Raw genomic sequence first — 21,900 nt, 5'->3', positions numbered from 1 at the left:
TCAGAGTCTTCTCAAGGGAGTCTGGATTGTTTTGGGTGTTGTTTTAAAAGCTAGGGGTATATGGTGGTCTCGTAGAAACAATACCTAATGATAATGCATTGTTATTTGTACAGCGTAAGCACTCTTCAGGAAGTGGAGGGCATTGGGCGCATCCTCTGACAAACTGGCCTGCCGCCTGCTCCAAAGCCAATACCGGCTCTCCGTCTTCCCCACGAAGAGGATCCACATCCAGCCTGTGTCTCTGCGGCCCCTAACAGCACGGACATACCTTTTAAAATCTGCTGGCCAATCCGACTGCAGTCTCTACCTCTCCTATCCCTCCCAGCCCACTGTGTGGCCCTGGCTTCTCATTTCACCACGAAAACCCAGGACATCCTTGCCTCTTCTCCTCATCTTTCTCCCTCTACCTCTATCAGAACCCCCCTGGCCAACACTGCTGCTCCTCTCCTCCCTCTCTCCTATAACACCTGATGATGTTTCCAGACAAGTCCGGTCTATGAAGGTTTCATCCAAACAGGTGCTCCCCTGCTCCTCCAGAACCATTAAGGACAACATTGCCTCCCTCGCTCCAGCCTTAGCTGATTTCTGCAATCACTCCTTTGCCACTGGATCTTTCCCCTCTCTCCTCAAACACTCTATCACTCCTCTCCGGAGCAAACTCCTGGAGAAGCTGGCCCTCTCTCAGCTAAACCTTCACACTGAATCTGTTGGTTGTCTCCATGATCATCAGTCTGGCTTCAGAGCAGCCATAAGCACGGAAACTGCTCTCCTTAACATCCGTAAAGATCTGCTCTCTAACCTTGACTCTATCAATCTGTCCTGATCCTCCTTGACCTTTCCTCTTCCTTTGGCACAGTCAATCAGGCCACCCTGATCCAACGACTGTGAGAACCTTGGCATCACGGATCAGGGCCTGGCATGGCTCACCTCCTTGGTCCCTGACCGACCCTCCCAGGTGCAACTAGGGTCCTTTCTCTCCACCACCTCTCTCTCCACATGTGGTGTTCCCCAGGGCTCAATCCTCTCACCCTGGCGCTTTAATGTCTACCTGGCCCAGCTGATCCCTACTTTCTCCTCTTAATGTCAGTGTAACGCAAATAAAACTCAGCTCTCTTTCAGGCAACCCTAAGCCTCCTCTCCCTCCTCACTCATTCCTGACTGTCTATCCGCTATTCAGGGATGGTGCGCCTCGAATAATCTCTGCCTTAATGCCAGTAAGACAGAGATCCCTCTAATTGGGAACCCAGCTTGAGCTTTTCTGCATTCCCTCTGCCCACCCTCCATGGGCTCCCTCGCTGCACCGTCCTATGAGGCAAAAAACCTTGTGGTCATCTTCGACTCCACTTTCTTCTTCTCTCCTCACATCTCTGACGTCTCTAAGAAGTCACACTACCAGCTGCACCTCCTCAGAGGTATTCTCCCTTTCCTCTCCTTCCCCCAGAAGCTCACTGTCTCCAGAGCTCTGGTTCTCTCTAGGCTGGACTACTGCAACAGCCTCTTTCTAAATCTGCCTGCGTCTACTCTGCGCCCCCTGCAACGTATCCAAAACAGGACTGCGAGACTTGTCCTTGGCCTCAAGCCCTGGGATTGTATCTCTCCAGCTCTGAAATCTCTGCAGTGGCTCCCAGTGGCCGCAAGGATCACGTTGAAGACCCTCTGCATCGTCCACAAGGCACTACCACTCTCTTCCTAAATACCTTCCTTCAAGAGCCCTTCACTCAGCTGCCTCACACTCTGTATGGGTCAGATGCTCCACCAAACAGAGAGTGGAGAGTAGATTTCACGCCTCTGCAGGTGCCTCCCTCTGGAACGGCCTCCCTGCCCCTCTCAGACTTGAGCCAGCCACCTGAAGTTCCAGAAGCTGCACGGGACCTTCCTCTTCTCCTCTTGCTCGTCCTGACTGGTGGCGTGCTTGCCCTCAGAGTCACAAGGGACCACGCAGGATGAAAGGCTGAGTTGACCTGGTCGGGATTCGGACCTGCAATCACACAGCACTATGAGCTATCTAACCTGCATTAACGTAGCTCTTAACCCAACAGTAAATACATTGGGGCTGGTGTAAAGGGGTGAAGGGAAGGGGCGTGGGCAGGGACCCCAGGCTGCCGTTAAGTCAAACCACCAAATGAGTGTACAGAATCTGTGTACGGCGGCGTTGCACCCCGGCAGGGGCACACACTGCACTTCCACAGCCAGGGCTGGCACGAGCGCTCTGATTGGCTGGCACGCAGGCTGCCAGGCTCAAGTTCGGATAAGGTGTGCAGTGGCAGATTCCATTTGTCCGGGAGCACGCCTCCTGGCCAATCAGCGCGAGGGGCGCGCTTTTGCAAACACTCAGTGCCAGCATCGTCTAGAGACGCTATATCTCTCGAGGCGCTGTACCTGGAGCAGCGATGCCGGGCACCGAGAGAGGGGACGAACAGGATAGGCGCCTGGCCCCTGAGCCTCTGGCTAGTGACCCCCTGCACCCAGAGAGCAGTGGCCCGCGGCCAGGGGGGGTCCGCGGACTGCACGGGAGGCAAAGACCAGCGCAGAGAAGCCTAGCGCTGGCCTTTGGCGCTATGTCCCCGGAGGATGCTCAGGGCCCCTGGCTCCCAGGCCCGCCCCACATGAATGTCCAGATGAGCCCCGGGGTCCGACCTATCCCGGAGGACGAGGAGCAGGAGGGGGCCGAGGATGGACCCCCGGGGAAGCCTGGCAGCCGCCCCCCGCACGGTGAGGCCCCAGGAGTGGGCGGTGGTTGATCAGGAGGGGGCGCGGGTGGACGGTGTCCGATGTGACCTCAGGTTTAAATATCTAAAAAAATCCTCTACCTGCTGACTGCGCATGCTCAGTGAAGAACAGGATAGGCTTTTCCTTACCCCGTGAATGGAGTGTCTGTCTTCCTGGGGTCACGTGGGTTCGGTGTGCTTGAGCCAGTGAGAACAAGCATTGGCAAAGCCGGTAGTTTGGGTTTTAGTGCTGTAATTTGCATGTATAGGCGCCAGGGTGCAAGGAGGAGAGTGCACCGTTTCAAATGAGGGTGTGATAAGGGGTGCAGAGAAGGGAGGACACGCTTCAGAAGGGGGCCATGGATGATGAGCAAGAGGCATTCTGGGGGAGCGTGAGAGGATGGATGAGGGGGTAAGTGGGTGCAGTAGAGAGAGAATTGGTAGGGTGGGTGTATTCAAGAGAGGAGTGGGATAGGTAGGATGGACAGAGAGGCACTAGGATAGGTGGGGGCAGCGTGAGCGGGGGATTAGAAGTGGGAGGCTGGAGGGGTAGGGTGAGTGGAATAGAGAGGGGGGGTTAGGACAGGGGTGGTAGAGAGAGGGGGCGGGTGGGGTACAGAGAGGGGTATGGGGTAAAGAGAGGGTTTGGGTGGGTTGAGGTAAAGAGTGCAGATAGAATGCGTGGGGGTAATGAGGGGGGTTGGGTAGAGAGAGTGGATTTAGAGGCTATGGGGAGTTTTAGGGGGTAAAAAGAGTTAGGGTGGGTAGGTGGTGTTAGATATAGTGGGGGTGGGTGACTTAGAGAGCGAGCGAGTGGGTGGGGCAGGATGGGGTATAGTAGAGAGAGTGGGGCTAGGGTGGGTGGCAGTATTTTTAAATTGTATTTATTTTAATTGTTCATTTATAGCGCGCTTAATACCAACAAGGGGTTTCTAAGCGTGGTATCGGGATGTCTTGCTTCCAAGACAAACGCGTTGCCCCTGAGCTATCCTGCCTCCCCAAGAAAGTACAGTGTGGGTGTGGAAGGTGAGAGTGGGTGGGTGGCGATAGAGAGGGTGGCTTTTTGGGCTTGTGTGTAAGTATTGGGCATTCGCCAGGCACTGCTATTAGATGCCAAGGCACTCGCGCCATTTTGCACCTCCTACCAACACGGGCCAGTTGTGCCTTTCCCGTGCCTAGGTAAAAGCCCAGACTCTTGGCATTGCCAATGCTTGTTGGTTCTGTGACCTCCTGAAGTGAATCTGCCCGACTGTGCCCCAGACATGTTTTGCCTGACTGTACTCGCGTTGTTTGGGGTAGGTGCACGCTTCTGTTTACCTGCAATATCAGTCTCGCGTTTGCAATGTTCAGGTGCGCGCTGGAGAGTGGTCTCTCCTTCTTTTCTCTACATCACTCCTTCCACAGAAGGCTCTCCCGTGCATTCACACACAGCTGTAAGGAGGACTTCACGAACTCTGCTGATCCCTGAAGCCCACTCCCTGCTGCACTCGCCCATTCTCATGTTCTGCACTCCTCTCTCTTTCACTGTCTCCACGCTCAGTCTCCACTGTCTCCTCTGTGCCTGCAGTGTAGACACGCTCAGTCTCCACTGATGTCTCCTCTGTGCCCGCAGTGTAGACACGCTCAGTCTCCACTGATGTCTCCTCTGTGCCCGCAGTGTAGACACGCTCAGTCTCCACTGTCTCCTCTGTGCCCGCAGTGTAGACACGCTCAGTCTCCACTGCTGTCTCCTCTGTGCCCGCAGCGTAGACACGCTCAGTCTCCACTGTCTCCTCTGTGCCCGCAGTGTAGACACGCTCAGTCTCCACTGCTGTCTCCTCTGTGCCCGCAGCTTAGACACGCTCAGTCTCCACTGTCTCCTCTGTGCCCGCAGTGTAGACACGCTCAGTCTCCACTGTCTCCTCTGTGCCCGCAGTGTAGACACGCTCAGTCTCCACTGCTGTCTCTGTGCCCGCAGTGTAGACACGCTCAGTCTCCACTGTCTCCTCTGTGTCTCCTCTGTGCCCGCAGTGTAGACACGCTCAGTCTCCACTGTCTCCTCTGTGCCCGCAGTGTAGACACGCTCAGTCTCCACTACTGTCTCTGTGCCCGCAGTGTAGACACGCTCAGTCTCCACTGCTGTCTCCTCTGTGCCCGCAGTGTAGACACGCTCAGTCTCCACTGTCTCCTCTGTGCCCGCAGTGTAGACACGCTCAGTCTCCACTGCTGTCTCTGTGCCCGCAGTGTAGACACGCTCAGTCTCCACTGATGTCTCCTCTGTGCCCGCAGTGTAGACACGCTCAGTCTCCACTGTCTCCTCTGTGCCCGCAGTGTAGACACGCTCAGTCTCCACTGTCTCCTCTGTGTCTCCTCTGTGCCCGCAGTGTAGATACGCTCAGTCTCCACTGCTGTCTCCTCTGTGCCCACAGCGTAGACACGCTCAGTCTCCACTGTCTCCTCTGTGCCCGCAGTGTAGACACGCTCAGTCTCCACTGCTGTCTCCTCTGTGCCCGCAGCTTAGACACGCTCAGTCTCCACTGCTGTCTCTGTGCCCGCAGTGTAGACACGCTCAGTCTCCACTGCTGTCTCCTCTGTGCCCGCAGTGTAGACACGCTCAGTCTCCACTGTCTCCTCTGTGCCTGCAGTGTAGACACGCTCAGTCTCCACTACTGTCTCTGTGCCCGCAGTGTAGACACGCTCAGTCTCCACTGCTGTCTCCTCTGTGCCCGCAGTGTAGACGCGCTCAGTCTCCACTGCTGTCTCCTCTGTGCCCGCAGCGTAGACACGCTCAGTCTTCACTGTCTCCTCTGTGCCCGCAGTGTAGACACGCTCAGTCTCCACTGCTGTCTCCTCTATGCCCGCAGCGTAGACACGCTCAGTCCCCACTGTCTCCTCTGTGCCCGCAGTGTAGACACGCTCAGTCTCCACTGTCTCCTCTGTGTCTCCTCTGTGCCCGCAGTGTAGACACGCTCAGTCTCCACTGCTGTCTCCTCTGTGTCCGCAGTGTAGACACGCTCAGTCTCCACTGCTGTCTCCTCTGTGCCCGCAGTGTAGACACGCTCAGTCTCCACTGCTGTCTCCTCTGTGCCCGCAGTGTAGACACGCTCAGTCTCCTCTGTGCCTGCAGTGTAGACACGCTCAGTCTCCACTACTGTCTCTGTGCCCGCAGTGTAGACACGCTCAGTCTCCACTGCTGTCTCCTCTGTGCCCGCAGTGTAGACACGCTCAGTCTCCACTGCTGTCTCCTCTGTGCCCGCAGCGTAGACACGCTCAGTCTCCACGGTCTCCTCTGTGCCCGCAGTGTAGACACGCTCAGTCTCCACTGCTGTCTCCTCTATGCCCGCAGCGTAGACACGCTCAGTCCCCACTGTCTCCTCTGTGCCCACAGTGTAGACACGCTCAGTCTCCACTGCTGTCTCCTCTGTGCCCGCAGTGTAGACACGCTCAGTCTCCACTGTCTCCTCTGTGTCTCCTCTGTGCCCGCAGTGTAGACACGCTCAGTCTTCACTGCTGTCTCCTCTGTGTCCGCAGTGTAGACACGCTCAGTCTCCACTGCTGTCTCCTCTGTGTCCGCAGTGTAGACACGCTCAGTCTCCACTGTCTCCTCTGTGCCCGCAGTGTAGACACGCTCAGTCTCCACTGCTGTCTCCTCTGTGCCCGCAGTGTAGACACGCTCAGTCTCCACTGTCTCCTCTGTGCCTGCAGTGTAGACACGCTCAGTCTCCACTGCTGTCTCCTCTGTGCCCGCAGTGTAGACACGCTCAGTCTCCACTGCTGTCTCCTCTGTGCCCGCAGTGTAGACACGCTCAGTCTCCACTGCTGTCTCCTCTATGCCCACAGCGTAGACACGCTCAGTCCCCACTGTCTCCTCTGTGCCCACAGTGTAGACACGCTCAGTCTCCACTGCTGTCTCCTCTGTGCCCGCAGTGTAGACACGCTCAGTCTCCACTGTCTCCTCTGTGTCTCCTCTGTGCCCGCAGTGTAGACACGCTCAGTCTCCACTGCTGTCTCCTCTGTGTCCGCAGTGTAGACACGCTCAGTCTCAACTGCTGTCTCCTCTGTGTCCGCAGTGTAGACACGCTCAGTCTCCACTGTCTCCTCTGTGCCCGCAGTGTAGACACGCTCAGTCTCCACTGCTGTCTCCTCTGTGCCCACAGTGTAGACACGCTCAGTCTCCACTGTCTCCTCTGTGCCTGCAGTGTAGATACGCTCAGTCTCCACTGCTGTCTCCTCTGTGCCCGCAGTGTAGACACGCTTAGATGCTGGCGCATCTGTTCAGTAGACGCCTTGTTTTTGCAGTACTGCGATTGTCCCTTACACTCATGGAGATAACGTTGTCTCTCGAATTAACCACTAATCCTCCAGACGTCTGCTGCTACAGTGAGCAGGAGTGGAACACATAGAAGCTGCCATTCCCAACATTTGCATGGCAAGCCCATCTACCTGCCCCCAGCATGCCCTTTCCCCACTTCCACTTCAACTGCACGTCTTGGCAGTGGGGCTACAAAGACACACTCCTCTTCCATGCACTCGCACTCCTCTTCCATTAATTCATACTCCTCTTCCATGCACTCATACTTCTCTTCCATTCACTCATACTCCTCTTCCATGCACTCACACGCCTCTTCCATGCACTCACACGCCTCTTCCATTCACTCACACTCCTCTTCCATGCACTCACACTCCTCTTCCATGCACTCACACGCCTCTTCCATGCACTCACACGCCTCTTCCATTCACTCACACGCCTCTTCCATGCACTCACACTCCTCTTCCATGCACTCACACGTCTCTTCCATGCACTCACACGCCTCTTCCATGCACTCACACGCCTGTTCCATGCACTCACACGCCTGTTCCATGCACTCACACGCCTCTTCCATTCACTCACACTCCTCTTCCATTCACTCACACTCCTCTTCCATTCACTCACACGCCTCTTCCATTCACTCACACTCCTCTTCCATTCACTCACACTCCTCTTCCATTCACTCACACGCCTGTTCCATTCACTCACACGCCTGTTCCATGCACTCACACGCCTCTTCCATTCACTCACACTCCTCTTCCATGCACTCACACGCCTCTTCCATTCACTCACACGTCTCTTCCATTCACTCACACGCCTCTTCCATTCACTCACACGCCTCTTCCATGCACTCACACGCCTCTTCCATTCACTCACACTCCTCTTCCATGCGCTCACACGCCTCTTCCATGCGCTCACACGCCTCTTCCATGCGCTCACACGCCTCTTCCATTCACTCACACTCCTCTTCCATTTACTCACACGCCTCTTCCATGCGCTCACACGCATCTTCCATACACTCACAATCCTCTTCCATTCACTCACAATCCTCTTCCATTCACTCACACTCCTCTTCCATTCACTCACACGCCTCTTCCATTCACTCACACGCCTCCTCCATTCACTCACACGCCTCCTCCATTTACTCACACGCCTCTTCCATGCGCTCACACGCATCTTCCATGCGCTCACACGCCTCTTCCATGCACTCACACTCCTCTTCCATTCACTCACACTCCTCTTCCATTCACTCACACGCCTCTTCCATGCACTCACACGCCTCTTCCATTCACTCACACGCCTCTTCCATTCACTCACACGCCTCCTCCATTTACTCACACGCCTCTTCCATGCGCTCACACGCATCTTCCATACACTCACAATCCTCTTCCATTCACTCACAATCCTCTTCCATTCACTCACACTCCTCTTCCATTCACTCACACGCCTCTTCCATTCACTCACACGCCTCCTCCATTCACTCACACGCCTCTTCCATGCACTCACACTCCTCTTCCATTCACTCCACAGCGTCACATTAGAACGCACAGAGGAGCACTGACGTTTGCGGCCCAGTCGTTTCCTCCCAATGATCTTCATTAAGTGAAGGCCGATTACTAAAAAGCCTCTATTCTGGGCTTCTCTGTATCCATGTGTCTATCCAGTAGCCCGTGCCACGTCTGTGGGCACAGCTCTGCCACAACTGGCGCTGGCCTCAGAAGAGCCCCATGCCACCAGCAAGATTGGGTTGGCACAGCACCCCTCCTGCACCCTTTATAAGTATTATTTTCTCTCTCCTCTCTTTTTGTACGGGTACAGATACAGACCCCAGTGCAAGGGGAGGCCCGGAGGGAGTGCGGGAGGGTGGCAGGATGCAGGTACCTGGGCCCAAAGGACAGAGGGTGGCCAGGTGCACGGTGCCAAGAGAGAACAGATCAGCAGGGGAAGAGGGGGAGCGAAGGTAGAAGAAAAGAGGAAGATCTTGAGGTGCTTCTGGAACCGGAAATGGTTCTCCTCAAGTTTTAGAGTGGCAGGGAGGCTGTTCCAGAGGGAGGCCTCAGCCGAAGACAGAGGTCTACCCCCAGCTCGTTTCTTTGAGAAACGACTGACCCTGAGGGAGTTGGAGGTAGAGGAGCGGAGAGCTCGAGAGGGGAGGTATTTGCAGAGGGATAGCTGAAGGTATTTTGGACCCAGGCCCCAGAAAGCCTTGTGGACAATGAAGAAGGTTTTGAACTTGATCCTTGCATCCACTGGGAGCCAGTGGAGAGATTTCAGAGCTGGAGAGATAGGATTCCAGGGCTTGAGGCCAAGGACAAGTCTCGCAGTCCTGTTCTGTATTAGTTGCAGACGATGGAGAGTAGAGGCAGGTAGATTTAGAAAGAGGCTATTGCAATAGTCCAACCTAGAGAGAACCAGAGCTCTGGAGAAAGTGAGCTTCTGGGGGAAGGGAAGGAAAGGCAGAGTACCTCTGAGGAGGTGCAGTAGGAAGTTTGTTCTTTTTAGAGACATCAGAGATGTGGGCGGAGAAGGAAAGTGTGGAGTCAAAGATGACCCCGAGGTTCTTAGCCACGCAGGTAGGGGTAGGAGGAAGGCCAAGGGAGGCCGGCCAGAGAGTGAGGGGAAAGGATGGTGAAGGTGTGCCGATGAGGAGGATCTCCATCTTGCTGGCCTTAAGGCAGAGATCATTGGTGACGCACCACTCCTGAATAGCAGACAGGCAATCAGAGATGAGAGAAGGAGAAGAGGTGGCCGAGGGCAGCCTGAAAATGAGTTGAGTGTCATCAGCATAGCACTGGAAATGGGAGCAGAAGATGGTGATTCAGTGGGCAAGAGTTGCCGGGTATTGGTTGAAGAGCCAGGGTGAGTGGTTAGACCCCTGGGGAACACCACAGGTAGACAAGGAGATAGAGGAGAGGAAGGACCCAAGTTGGACATGGGAGGGTCGATCAAAGAAGAAAGGCGTTAGCCAGGCCAGGGCCTGATCAGTGATACCCAGGTTGTCACGAAGGTGGTTGAGCAGGATGGTGTGGTTGACCGTGTCGAAGGCAGAAGAGAGATCGAGGAGGATGAGGACAGAGGGAATGTTAGAGTCAAGGTTGAAGAGCAGATCTTCACAGATGTTCAGGAGAGCAGTTTCCGTGCTTCTGGCAGCTCTAAAGCCAGATTGATGGTCATGGAGACAGAATAGGACAAAATGTACGAGTTAAAATTGCCGACCCCACCAAAAGACCTAAAACACACACCACGAAAAGTTCTAACTAGCAAAGGTTTGAACTTTTTGTGGTATGTGTTTAGGTGTTTCGGTGGGGTCGGTATGGGGCTGAGGGGGTATCCCCCGCAACACACTGCTCACTACAGTGATTGGGTATTGCAGGGGACAGCCCACCAACCCCCTCCATAAAAAAAAAGCTGGGGGCTGCGGGCGTGTCCCCCGCAACACCCTGCTCACTATACTATACAGTATAGTGGGCGGTGGATGCGGGTGACACCCCCGCAGCTCACTGGGCAAAAGTAAAATAAATAAATAAAGGACCCTGCAGCGCCGGGTTCCCGATCACAGAAGTGAAAGGGAACTGGCACTGCAGGGACACAGCACATCTAAAGGAAAGGTAAGTAGGGTGTGGTGGGGGTGTGAGTGAGGGTGTGAGGGAGGAAATCTGCGTGATTTGTAATGGAAATGGTTGCATGGGAAATGTACGAACATTTTGTAATGCGTACATTTCCCATGCAAACATTTCCGTCGTGGGAAAATCAACTGCGGATAGATCATGGAGACAGCCAACAGAATCGGAATGAAGGTTAAGCTGAGAGATGGCCAGCTTTTCCAGGAGTTTGCCCAGAAAGGGATTAATGGAAATTGGGCAATAGTTATCCGGGCAAGAAGGATCGGCTGTGGGTTTCTTGAGAAGAGGATGCACAAGAGGGTGCTTCAGAGGGGAGGGGAAGGATCCAGAGGCAAAGGAGAGGTTGCAGAAATCAGCCAGGGCAGGAGCGAGGGTGTCAATGTGGTCCTTGATGGTTTTAGAAGAACACAGATGAACCTGTTTTGACAAGACTTTCATAGATCGGACTTGTCTAGCGACCTTCTCAGGGAAGAAAAGAGGAAAGGCCGAGAAAGAGGGTAGGGGGTGGCAGTAGGAGGGCCAGAGTTCACAAAAGGAGAGGACAAGAGGATGGACAGGATATCCTGGGTTTTTGAGATGAAGTGAGAGGCAAGGGCCGTGTAAAGGGCCTGGGAGGTGACAGGAGAGGTAGAGACTGCAGCAGGGTTGGCCAGCTCCTTGCAGATTTTAAAGAGTTTTGCTGAGTTGTTTGATGCCGCAGAGACACGGGCTTGAATGTGGACTCTCTTCTTAGTGTGGACAGAGAGCCGGTATTGCCTTTGGAGCAGGTGACAGGTCAGTCCATCGGAGGATGAACAAAAAGCTCTCCATTTCCTCTCAGCCGCCCTACACTTACGTTTAAGTGTAGTTAGGTCAGAGTCATACCAAGAATTGCACTTGACTTTGGGCTTTAAACAGATCCTCATGAAATGGGCAAGAGCATCAAGAGTATCGGAAATAGAGGAGTAGAGCAGAGACAGGGCTGGGTCAGGATGTGAGTCAGCCAGTGGTAGAGGGGGAGGGAAAGAAGGTGGCAGCGAAAGCCTCTAGTGACACGCTTCATGGGCCGGATGTCAGAGAAGGTAGGTGGCAGTGTTGGGGTAGGCTTGGCCTGGGTGGAAAAGAGGGAGAGAGGAGAGGATGGAGCGATCAGAGTGGTCAGAGGGATGGAGAGGGGGAGGTCAGAGGAGATCAAGACATCAAGTGTGTGCCCTGCAGGGTGAGTCGGGCCAGAGGGGAGGATGGAAAGTGAGGGGGAGTCACAGAGGTCACGGAAGAGTACAGAGAAGGAACAAGGAGTTGAGGCCAAGAGGGAGGAGGAGAGGTCCACCCACTCACAGAGAAAAGAGGTGATCTGACCAGGAGGCCGGGGTGATAGTAGCCACGGTAAGAGAATGGCTAGGGGAGAGGGAAAGACTGCAGACAAGGCATTCAAAAGAGGAGTATTTCTGCATGGGAATGAATGATGGAGGCAGGAATCCACCCAGGGAAGATCGGGGCTACATCCGGGTGGATCTGGGTGCGGAGAGGATCTTGTAGCCATCAGGCAGGAGGGTGTCAAAGCTTGTGACAGAGTTGGCTGTGAACCATGTCTCTAACAAGAGCGACATCCGACACAGACGTCCATAGAAAGTGTCCAGAGACTCATCGTCCTTCTGTCTGGCACTGCACATCACGAAGCATTCATAGTACGCGTTGGCCCGCGGAATGAAGTGCTCGCGCAGTGCGTTCTTGGCTGCTGTGTATGATGCATCCACAGGTGTCAGGGACTGAAAGATTTGATGCACCGCTGGTCCTGCCGAGTATAGAAGTGTGGCCACTTTACAGTCCTCATCCGTCTCACCAGTGGCCCGAAAGTACATGTCCTGATCTATCCAAAGCCTCCACCTTGGTCCAAGGCTTGACAGGGCCCCAGAAATATCAAACTCTGGCATTAGGGTCAGCGGCCTTTGCTATCTCGGTGCACGCGCACCCACTGGGCGTGCTGGTCTCGCTACCTGGGTTCCTGCACCGCCATCCTGGTCATTCATGGTGGTGAGTACACGAGCACACCAGGAGAGCACTGGGGCCGCAACTCACAGATGGCCCCCCTCCAGACAGAATGCGTCAAAATATTGAGCGTGGTGATGTTGGCCCAACACGCCCCCTCGGGCTAGTTCTGATTATTGCCTCTCCACCAAATCCACACAGTCACAAAATGCTTCTCCTAACATCCAGTGCAGAATGTCAAAAAATTGGGCGTGCAGTCACTTTACACCACTCCTCCCTAGGGCTTGCTGTATTAGCAGCCCCTTCCACCAATGTGCAAACAACAAGGAACAATAGGATAGTCTCCCTAGCACAGAGGTTAGAAGTCCTAAAAATTGAGTGGGGTGGGGCCCAGGGGAAGAGAAGAAAAATAAACACTCTAGGCCTCCCCTTTCTCCTCACCTCACACTCAACACATGGAAAGCGTTGAAAACACTTCAAGATGATCAATTAGCATCACTATGCTGCCCCCTGTGCAAGGGGATCCAAAAATTACACATGGAAGGCGCACAAGCACCCCTAACAGAAGCCGCAACCCTCACCACCAAGTGGACAAAATGGCGGCCGACCGCATGGATTTTGCCGGCTCCTCTGCATGAAAATGTGAAGAAAAATGCTCCCACGTTTTCACTGCCTATGCCAAGCGGGTCCACTTCGATCCCTCAACCTCGTCGCCACTGTTGCGTGTCGCCGGAATACCCATCCGGCCCCCGTGACACACCCGTGCTTGTTGTCTGGGCTCTGTGGTCACACTGCTTCGGCCGTGGCATGTCCCGTTTATTAAAAGCACATGCTGAGGAATTGCGTCACTCTGCCGCGTGTGTGCCCTTAAAGGGGCAGGCACCACAAGCACCATCAAATACGCCAAAACCAAAAATAGGGAGTGAGGCAAAGGCACAAGCTCCCCACTGCCCCCTACTACCTAATGACAAGTTCCCTGCCACTGTTTGCTCCAAGCAGCTTTGTAAGAGACAAGTCGGGAGCCAGGCTTTATATTTTCATTTTTGGGCTATTTTGCACGGACAATTGTGCTACTGTTCAGGGCAGATCTGTATTTTTGTTTATTTGTGGGTCTTCCTGAAGCTGCTTTTTCTACACCCACCCCACGCCCGTTCTATCTACCCCCATCCCACTCTCTCGAGCTAGGTGACGAGATGTCTGGGTTTGGCCGGGACTGTCCTGGCATTGGTTGCTCTGTCCTCCTGTCCTGACATTTTGGGGCCGATTCATGGAAGAAACGTGCACCGAAAATCTCAGCGCAAGCAGGTGCAAAGAGGCGCAAGCGGGAGAAAGCAAGCGCACGCGTGCGATTCAAGGGAGGCGCTGTGCTACTTTCCCACTGGTTGTGCGCAAAATCCGTGCATGGTGCACGCTGGCACACACGTCTCCAAACAGCGTGCGCTAAGCACACAGCGAAAGCACACATAGCGCAGCGCACACAACAAAAGTGGGCGGAACAGTGGGCGTAATACGTGGAATGGGGAATAACGCGTGAAAAAGAAGGCGTAACTGGGGAAGTACTGCAGGGAACTACACGGAACGCCCACACGCACGCGAACAACCCGTATTCATGTATTAGAATACGGGAAACCCGCGCACGGCAAAAGACGCGCACAGGCGTCAACACGTCCGCCTCACGAAGGCAGGCAGAAGCGTCCCCGCGCACAGCATAAAAGTGCGCACAAACAACAAACACGTATATACAGCTACGATGAATGCCCCATTTGTCGCAGCACTGATCGTGGGACACCACAGGAGGAGGAGAATAGCCAGGGCACACATTCTTTCACCACGGACAAGCCTTTTTGGGATGCCTGACGACCAGGTCTATGGCAGGTATAGGTTTCCACCCCATATCATCCTAGACCTGGTCAGGGAGTGGGAAGATGACCTAACATCCCCCACCCTCTGCTCCCAAGCATTGAGCCCCTTGGAGAAGGTGCTCAATGTCCTGCATTTTTTGGCCACTGGGTCTTTTCAGCGGACTACTTCCATAGTGGGGGGGGGTCTCACAGGCCACGCAGTCATGCTGCCTACACCAGGTATTGGCAATCATGACAGCGCGCCCCGCAGTCCGCAGGCACATATACATGCCCAGAACACCCGCAGAAAGGCAGGCCGTTGTCCAGGACTTTTACAGGGTGGCACACTTCCCCAAAGTGCTCGGTGCCATAGATTGCACCCATGTGGCCCTACGTCCACCTAGGGCCACTGAGTACATCTACCGAAACCGCAAGCACTGGCATTCCATCAATGTACAGGTGGTATGCGATGCAAAGGGAATCATCACCTCTGTCTATGCAAACTACCCTGGCTCCACCCATGACAGTTTCATATACAGAATGTCCGCCCTGAGCCGGGCCCTGGAAGTTGGGCAGCATGGCGACACATGGCTCCTAGGTGAGTACAAATGCCCGTGCACACACACACACACACACAAATACACAAACCCCAATAATCACAATCATTATCACCTCTCCAGGGGACAGTGCCTACCCTCTGAGCAACCACGTGATGACGCCAATCCGGAACCCAACCACGCCACCCCAAGTAAGATACAACGCGGCCCATATTGCAACCAGGGCCATAGTGGAGCGCACATTCGGAGTGCTCAAGTCACGCTTCCGCTCCATTGACCGCTCTGGCGGGCAGCTACTTTATGCACCCCCAGGAGTGTGCAGGATCATTGTGGCAGCATGTGTCCTGCACAATGTTGCAACACGGCAGGGCGCACCGGTGGACATGGTGGTGCCCCCACATCCCCAACCACAGGCACAGGTGCTGCCCATGGGAGGGGATAGGGCACGTGGCGAGGAAGCCCAGACCCAGCTTGTGGCCAGATTTTTCACCTAAACTCCCAACCCTGCGCAGTGCACACAGGCCTAGCACATACCAGGTGACAATCGATGATGACAAAGAGACAGTCAACTGTCACAACCTTACCACCCTGAGATTGTTGCCATGGAATTGCCACATTGTGGGCATCCCTAGCTACTTAAACACAAGCAATCCTGTGTGACCAAAAGGCACACATGCAAGGTGTGAATCACACAGACCTGCAAAACAGGCCATGACTATCACTGGCATGTCACTCAAACCCTCCCAAACCACAACATGACATGGCAAGCAATAGCCATACACCAACACAGTACCAAAAAGATACACATTGCCATGTGAAAAATGTAAATGGGCATCAGACAATGATGCCTGACATGGAATCAGATGAAATGACTGACCAACAACCTCCCACCCAAAACAAGTCATACCCAAATGCATTCCAAAGGTCGTATTTGAAAAATAACAATGAATGCCTGTCCACATGCACAATGTGCATTGCAAAATCAACACTGCAGCTACTGTGTGCCGTGTACACCTCCTGCAACACACTGCAACACACCGCTCAGCGCACAGCACAGTGAACAGCCATTGTGTGTGATGCACACCCTGAGCATCACATCTAAGTGATAAACTACATAAAGGCATGTACAGGATCCACAAATGGTCATAGAACATGTGCTGCAGGGACACGGTGGGCACCAGAAGGCAAACAGAGTGTACACATGGACATGGAAGAGTGGTTGTACATGTAGTGGATCATAGTGCGAGTGTGTGGGTCAGTAGGGACATGCACTCAACATATGCATTTGAAATCAAGTGACCATCAGTGTCCTCTACACATCACATGTGAACATTCACCATGTGTATACCCCAGCATGTCAAACCACAACTATCCCCTCACACCTGAAAGGTAAACACAACACATGAACAGGTATTGATCAGCAAGCAGAACACATCATGTAAATAGGAAAGCACAATTACAATTTCAGGGTGCCCATCACACTGTAGGGCAAGGCAACTATCAACAACAAAACACCCCCCTCCCTCACAAATCACCACGACCCACTGAACAACTGCATCTGGGTTATTCATCCGACATCCTTGAATTCCACCTGGCCACAGGATCACCCTTCCCCTTTGTCACCATCTCCCACCTTGTGTGTAAAAAGTTGCCAGCACCCTCAGAGTCCACCTAGATTTGCAAAAGCGCAAAATCCAACAGAACTCAAAGCAGGACAAAACAGAAGCCAAGCAAATAGCCTGCAGGCAGTAAAACAAACCAGAACAGCCTCCAGTAGATGACCTGAAGTAGCAGTACGCCACAAAGGTCAAGTACTACCACAATGATGTTAACAACCAAGGTAGCACAGTAAAACAATGTCACAACAGGATCTGAACCATGTGTGGCACATAACATAGAATGATGCATCACAAACGGATGTCTACTGTCACAGCTCCCGTGTACAGGTGCAGGAGGGGCACCGTGGTCTGGGTGCCTGCAAGGTCTAACTCACACAGGCCTCTGAGACCCTGGTGGGGAAGGAGGGTCAGGGATATGCAGTCGGGACAGGCATTGGCATACTGGATAACTGGAATGAGGGGCAGGAGAAGGGAGTAGGATTGACACGGGAAAGTAGGGAATGCACAAAAATGTAGTACACACATTCACACATACACAATTAGATCAAACTTGTTCACATGCACATAGCACCAAATTACTCAAATGTAAGTCAAAGAGAAACTTATCTCTGGGGTGAGTGCTGGCCTCCTGCCTGTGCACTCTCAGGTCCGGTAACAGGAGCATTTCAATGCTGCAAAGAGAGCCACAGTTAATAATCTGTGCGTGCCCAAAACGCACAAACACACTACCAAATATGCCCCAAAGTAACAAAATACACTACAAACAGACAAACTTGTGTGGATGCTTCATACCCATACGTAACATTACCCCTCTGATGGTTCATACACAGTCAATGCAGTAAGTCAGGCACCGGTGGGTGCGTGGCAAATGGAACACCAATGTGTCACGATTCAAACAACATGCAATGTTCCCTGTGTAAGCAGACAGATGCATATAGCAAGGTCTGACTTCAGAACAAGTCCTGTACCACCATGACCAAAATAAAGTAGCCAGTGCATGTATCAATTTTCTACTTGGAAATGAAATGCACTGCACCCGAGTCTGTCCCTTGCTGTCTGTCCCTGTGAGCTGCTTCATTCCATGTCTCGGAATGCTACATGGCTAATACAAGTGCCTCAAAGGACCATGGTGGACCGGAGGGTATGTGCCACTGCCCCTGCAGGTGCCCCAGACAACTTTCACATCAACTAGCCATCAGTCCACTAACACATTTGAGCTGTATTCTGTTCTTCTACACCAATATTTGTCCAAGTTCACAGTCAGTGCTGCTACTAAGCATGCATGTTCAACTGGGCAGGTGGAAGGTTTGCTGTGTTGTGACCCCATTGTGCTGCTCACCTTGCCTGGAGTCCCTTGAAACACGTCATTGATTTTCGGATGTATGATCGCAATCCCTGTGCCTCTGCCTGCGCACACATGCGCATGTCGGCAGCACCAAACGTGTCCTGATTCGAGACGTCCAATGGCCCATGTCTGCTGGCAAAGGTGGTCTTGAGGCTCATCCCCCTGCAGAAAGTGCATGAAACACATGATTAATGCTTAATATTCATCTGTGTGTGTCTCTTCAGGCATTACATGACTGGACCATGTCAGAGACGTACATCAGAAATCACACCATCAGTCCGTCTTTCACAGCAACAGTGTGGAACACACTATCTACGGCATGATTTGCAACAAGCACATGTTCATTAAAGATAAGAAACATAGCAATGAATGTACACATGAATCATTAAACACCCCATCTAGCAAAAGAAGAACAGTGGACAATTACACCCCAGTCATCCCCACTAGGGGTGTTAACACAAGTTCCACAGCAGCAGACATGCCACAGATATGACAGTCCATTGCCCTTGTGTAATAGGCTGTTACACCGAACCATCCTTGCGAGCCCATGGATAAGGGAGGCAGGAGTGGCATATGTGAGTCAAGGACCCCAAGCAGCAAACACATACACAAGACAAGCTTGAAGGGCCCAGCTGGAACAGGCAGTGATGCTTTCAAAAGCCACAAAGCACCACACCGTCACATAAAAGCACAATAGACTAGCAATTTTAAACTATATTAACTAATTACACTAACTATGAAAAACCTACTTTACCTATTTAAACTAACTATCAAACAGAAACGTAACTAACTAAACTAAAAGAAAAATCAAAAATGGCTACATACGACTCGGGGGGGGCACCCAGGAGGGGGGAGGTACAGGGTGCTGTTCAACACCCACATGCGATGATGCTGAGGAAAAAAAAACCTCCATGGGCTCAACGCCTGCACAGCCCGACCTATGTGGGAGATAGATTGTCGTCCGAGTCTGGCTCTTCCTGGAAAGGAGGACGTGGCACAGGAGCATGACCACGCCAGACTGGTGAGCCTGGTTCTGTGTGGTGATGACATGTAGGTCTGCATGCAGAACCTCCCGTGATACACGTGCTTCCTCTTGCAAGGTAGCACGTGTAACACGGAGTTCCTCCTGCAAGGCCTGGCTTGACAACCGCTGCACCTCCCGGCAAGCATGTAGCTCAGCCGAGATGGTACGTTCAAGCTGTGCAAACCTCTGCTCTGCCCGCTCCCTCTGGGACATCAGAAGGACACCCAGAGTGGATCTGAGGGAAGCATGCTCCTCCCTCAGGGACTTCATGTGTGCCTCTGCGTGAGCAGCAATTGCTTGACGCAGAGACAACATTTCAGCCTGGCGTGCCCTGTCTGAGGCCGCCATGCCCAGCCTGAGCGAGCGGGCCATGGACCGTGCCGCCTGCTGCTGGAGAAGCACCTGCCTAGCAGGGGGGAGCACAGATTGGGCCACACGCTCCATGCTCTCAGCAATGTTCTCCATTGCTGCCCCCTGCCATTCAGAATTGGCAGTCATGTCTTGCTCCGACTCAGTATACTGTGATTGCGTGTGGCGACCGCGTTGCTGGGCTTAACCCCTGCGGGACCCAAGGACCGGGTGTCCTCGTTGTGTTGGCACCGCCCGCGGCTGCACGACTACATGCCCACGTCGACGTGATGTCCCAGGCACATCAGTGACTGGTGTGGAGGGTGACCCTGCGTCCCGATCCACCACGGGCGGAGGTTCCAAGACTGTCTGACCCCTCAGTGCAGGTGTAGCGGACAGAGGAGTGTCCACATCAGAATCACTCACCCCTGACATATGGACCTGATGCTCATCCAACTCGACATGGTCGTCAGAGTGCTCTTCAAGGCTGGACTCATAGGCAGCCAGAGACAAGATGGACTGTAGCACTTGGGGGTTTTCGTGGCCTACCACCCCACTACCCCCACTTGTGCTGGGTTGATGTAGTGATAACAACCCTGTGCCTGGCATGACAACACCATCCTCCGGCTCCATTGCGTCATCATCTGAAAAATAGAGAGAAAAAAGGTAACTACACATGTTAGAAGCACACAACACACACACACACACACACACACACACACACACACACACACACAATGACAACAAACACATCAGGCAGACATGTGACACACAAAATAGAACCTGGCATGCATGCTGGGTCAACTTGAAATTGCTTCTGTGATTAGACCTGTTGAAAGGTGGCAGTTTGCACTGAAGTGGGTCTATGCAGTGCAGCAAATATCTTTGTTACTCACTACCTACATGTACAAGGACTCCATGGTGTGTGTCAGAAAATGTGAAGGCAGTGCAAGGTCAACTTCAGGCATCACGTGCAATGTGCATTCAATGGGTAGCATATCTACAAGCAAAGCACCCCTCCACCCAAGTGCAAAAGCAGGGATGCCTAGCATGGTATCAAAAGGCTGACCATACACCTGTGTATTGACAGGCAGTGTTGACTGGCATCAACAGCTTAATGTGATTCAAGTGACAACACTGCAAATGATGATGGGACAGTAAGCAGGACACATGATGAAACTCTGGAGGCCGCCCACGTGTGAAAAAGACACTACAACAGTCGGACAGAGTCATTGGCCATTAAACAGGCTGAGGCCTGTGAGCCACACAGATTGTCAGATCCTAAACATGTGTGCAACGCAGTACTGAGCCACAGTTGACATGGGAAGGCTGATGAGATGCCATGCAATGTATGTTACCCAGGACTTGTATTACAGTGATCATCCAATCAAGGACACATAGGGGCATGCGTGCAATGCACATGGAGCATGAATGGGCACTCATGTCCCTGCGGGGTATCTGACCTCTGCACAGTCCAAGTGAGACACTGTGCATCAAGTACTAAGGATGTACCACAAAGGATATGTCTGGCAGATTGGCCGCTGGATGTTAGCATGTACACAGGAGGCATGAACAGGGAAGTACCCAACGGCAATATTGTAGCAGACCAGTGCTAAGGTGGAATTGGGGTGCAGAGCAGGGGGTTGAGGGGCAAGGGAGCATGCCTACATTGGGTACCCCCTTGCAGGCAGAGTACACATGCACGTCAGTCATGCTATGCATAGTTCCCGGGCTGAGAGGAAGCTCACCCCACGCTACATGAAGAAGTGCCAGTGAGCTGGAACATGAACCGGAGGGGCAAACTGGTAACCAGCATGTGAGTAAGGTACAAAAGTGGTGATGTGGACAGTCACCGTCTGCTCCACATGTCCACCATCCAGCAGAGTAGACAGGGAAGTATTGCATTACTCACACATCATAACCATGTACACGTGACATGTAGTGGCAGTCATGCACATCACATCACACAAGTAAAACACACACGTCCTCGACAAACACGCATCAACACTCACTGGACTGTGCATCAAAGTACGGCATCTCTCCCACTCCTTCAACCGATTCTGATGGTATGAATTCCGCAACGAGTGACTCATGCGGAGTGAGGTCTTCCTCCTCTGGTGCATGCCCACCGCCAGTCACCAGAGTCAAGTTGTAATATGAGGCACGCTTAGCCTTAGCGCTGCCTTTGAGGTAATTTCAATGCTTTTTGCACTCTTGCGCCGTGCGCACCTCATGGCCGAATGCACTCACATGTTCCGCAACTTGCTTCCAGTGGGTATCACGGTGGGCAGCCGTAGTCTGACAATTAGCACCCACTAGCATGTCACGGCTGTGGTCCCGCACGTAGTCCATGAGGTAGTCCAGTTCCTGGTTGCAGAAAGGCTTCTTCCTCGACGTGCAGGAGGTCGTGGCTGTGCGTGGGGTCCCAGCCTGTCCTGCAGGTGCAACCTTCCTCCTCTTGGATTGTGGCGCAGACCCTGGCTGGCTAATGCTGCCCTGGTCAGTATGGCCAGTGGGTTCGGTGGATTGAGCCAAGGGAGTGGCAGGTGGAGGGACGACCAAAGGCCTGACTTGTGTCA

General features: G+C 53.2%; 1 protein-coding gene across 2 annotated transcripts in view; it reads left to right on the top strand.

The window, feature by feature from the left end:
* The first annotated feature begins 2,228 nt into the window (after positions 1–2,228).
* Positions 2,229–21,900, top strand: part of LOC138580089 (C-type lectin domain family 2 member B-like) — a 137,919-nt gene continuing 118,247 nt past the window's right edge. Inside the window, exon 1 of one of the 2 annotated variants that reach the window (XM_069650364.1) lies at positions 2,229–2,712. In XM_069650364.1, the coding sequence (XP_069506465.1) occupies positions 2,391–2,712 (322 nt within the window). In that variant the 5' untranslated portion in view covers positions 2,229–2,390. The remainder of the gene's footprint in view (positions 2,713–21,900) is intronic. The other variant, XM_069650363.1, reaches the window with a different exon arrangement.

This window comes from Ambystoma mexicanum, chromosome 3p (genome assembly GCF_040938575.1).
Source record: "Ambystoma mexicanum isolate Mex_15411 chromosome 3p, UKY_AmexF1_1, whole genome shotgun sequence".
In the NCBI taxonomy this organism is placed as follows: Eukaryota; Metazoa; Chordata; class Amphibia; order Caudata; family Ambystomatidae; genus Ambystoma; species Ambystoma mexicanum.
Note: the sequence above shows the minus strand (reverse complement) of the source record. Positions and strands in the feature narration are given on the sequence as shown.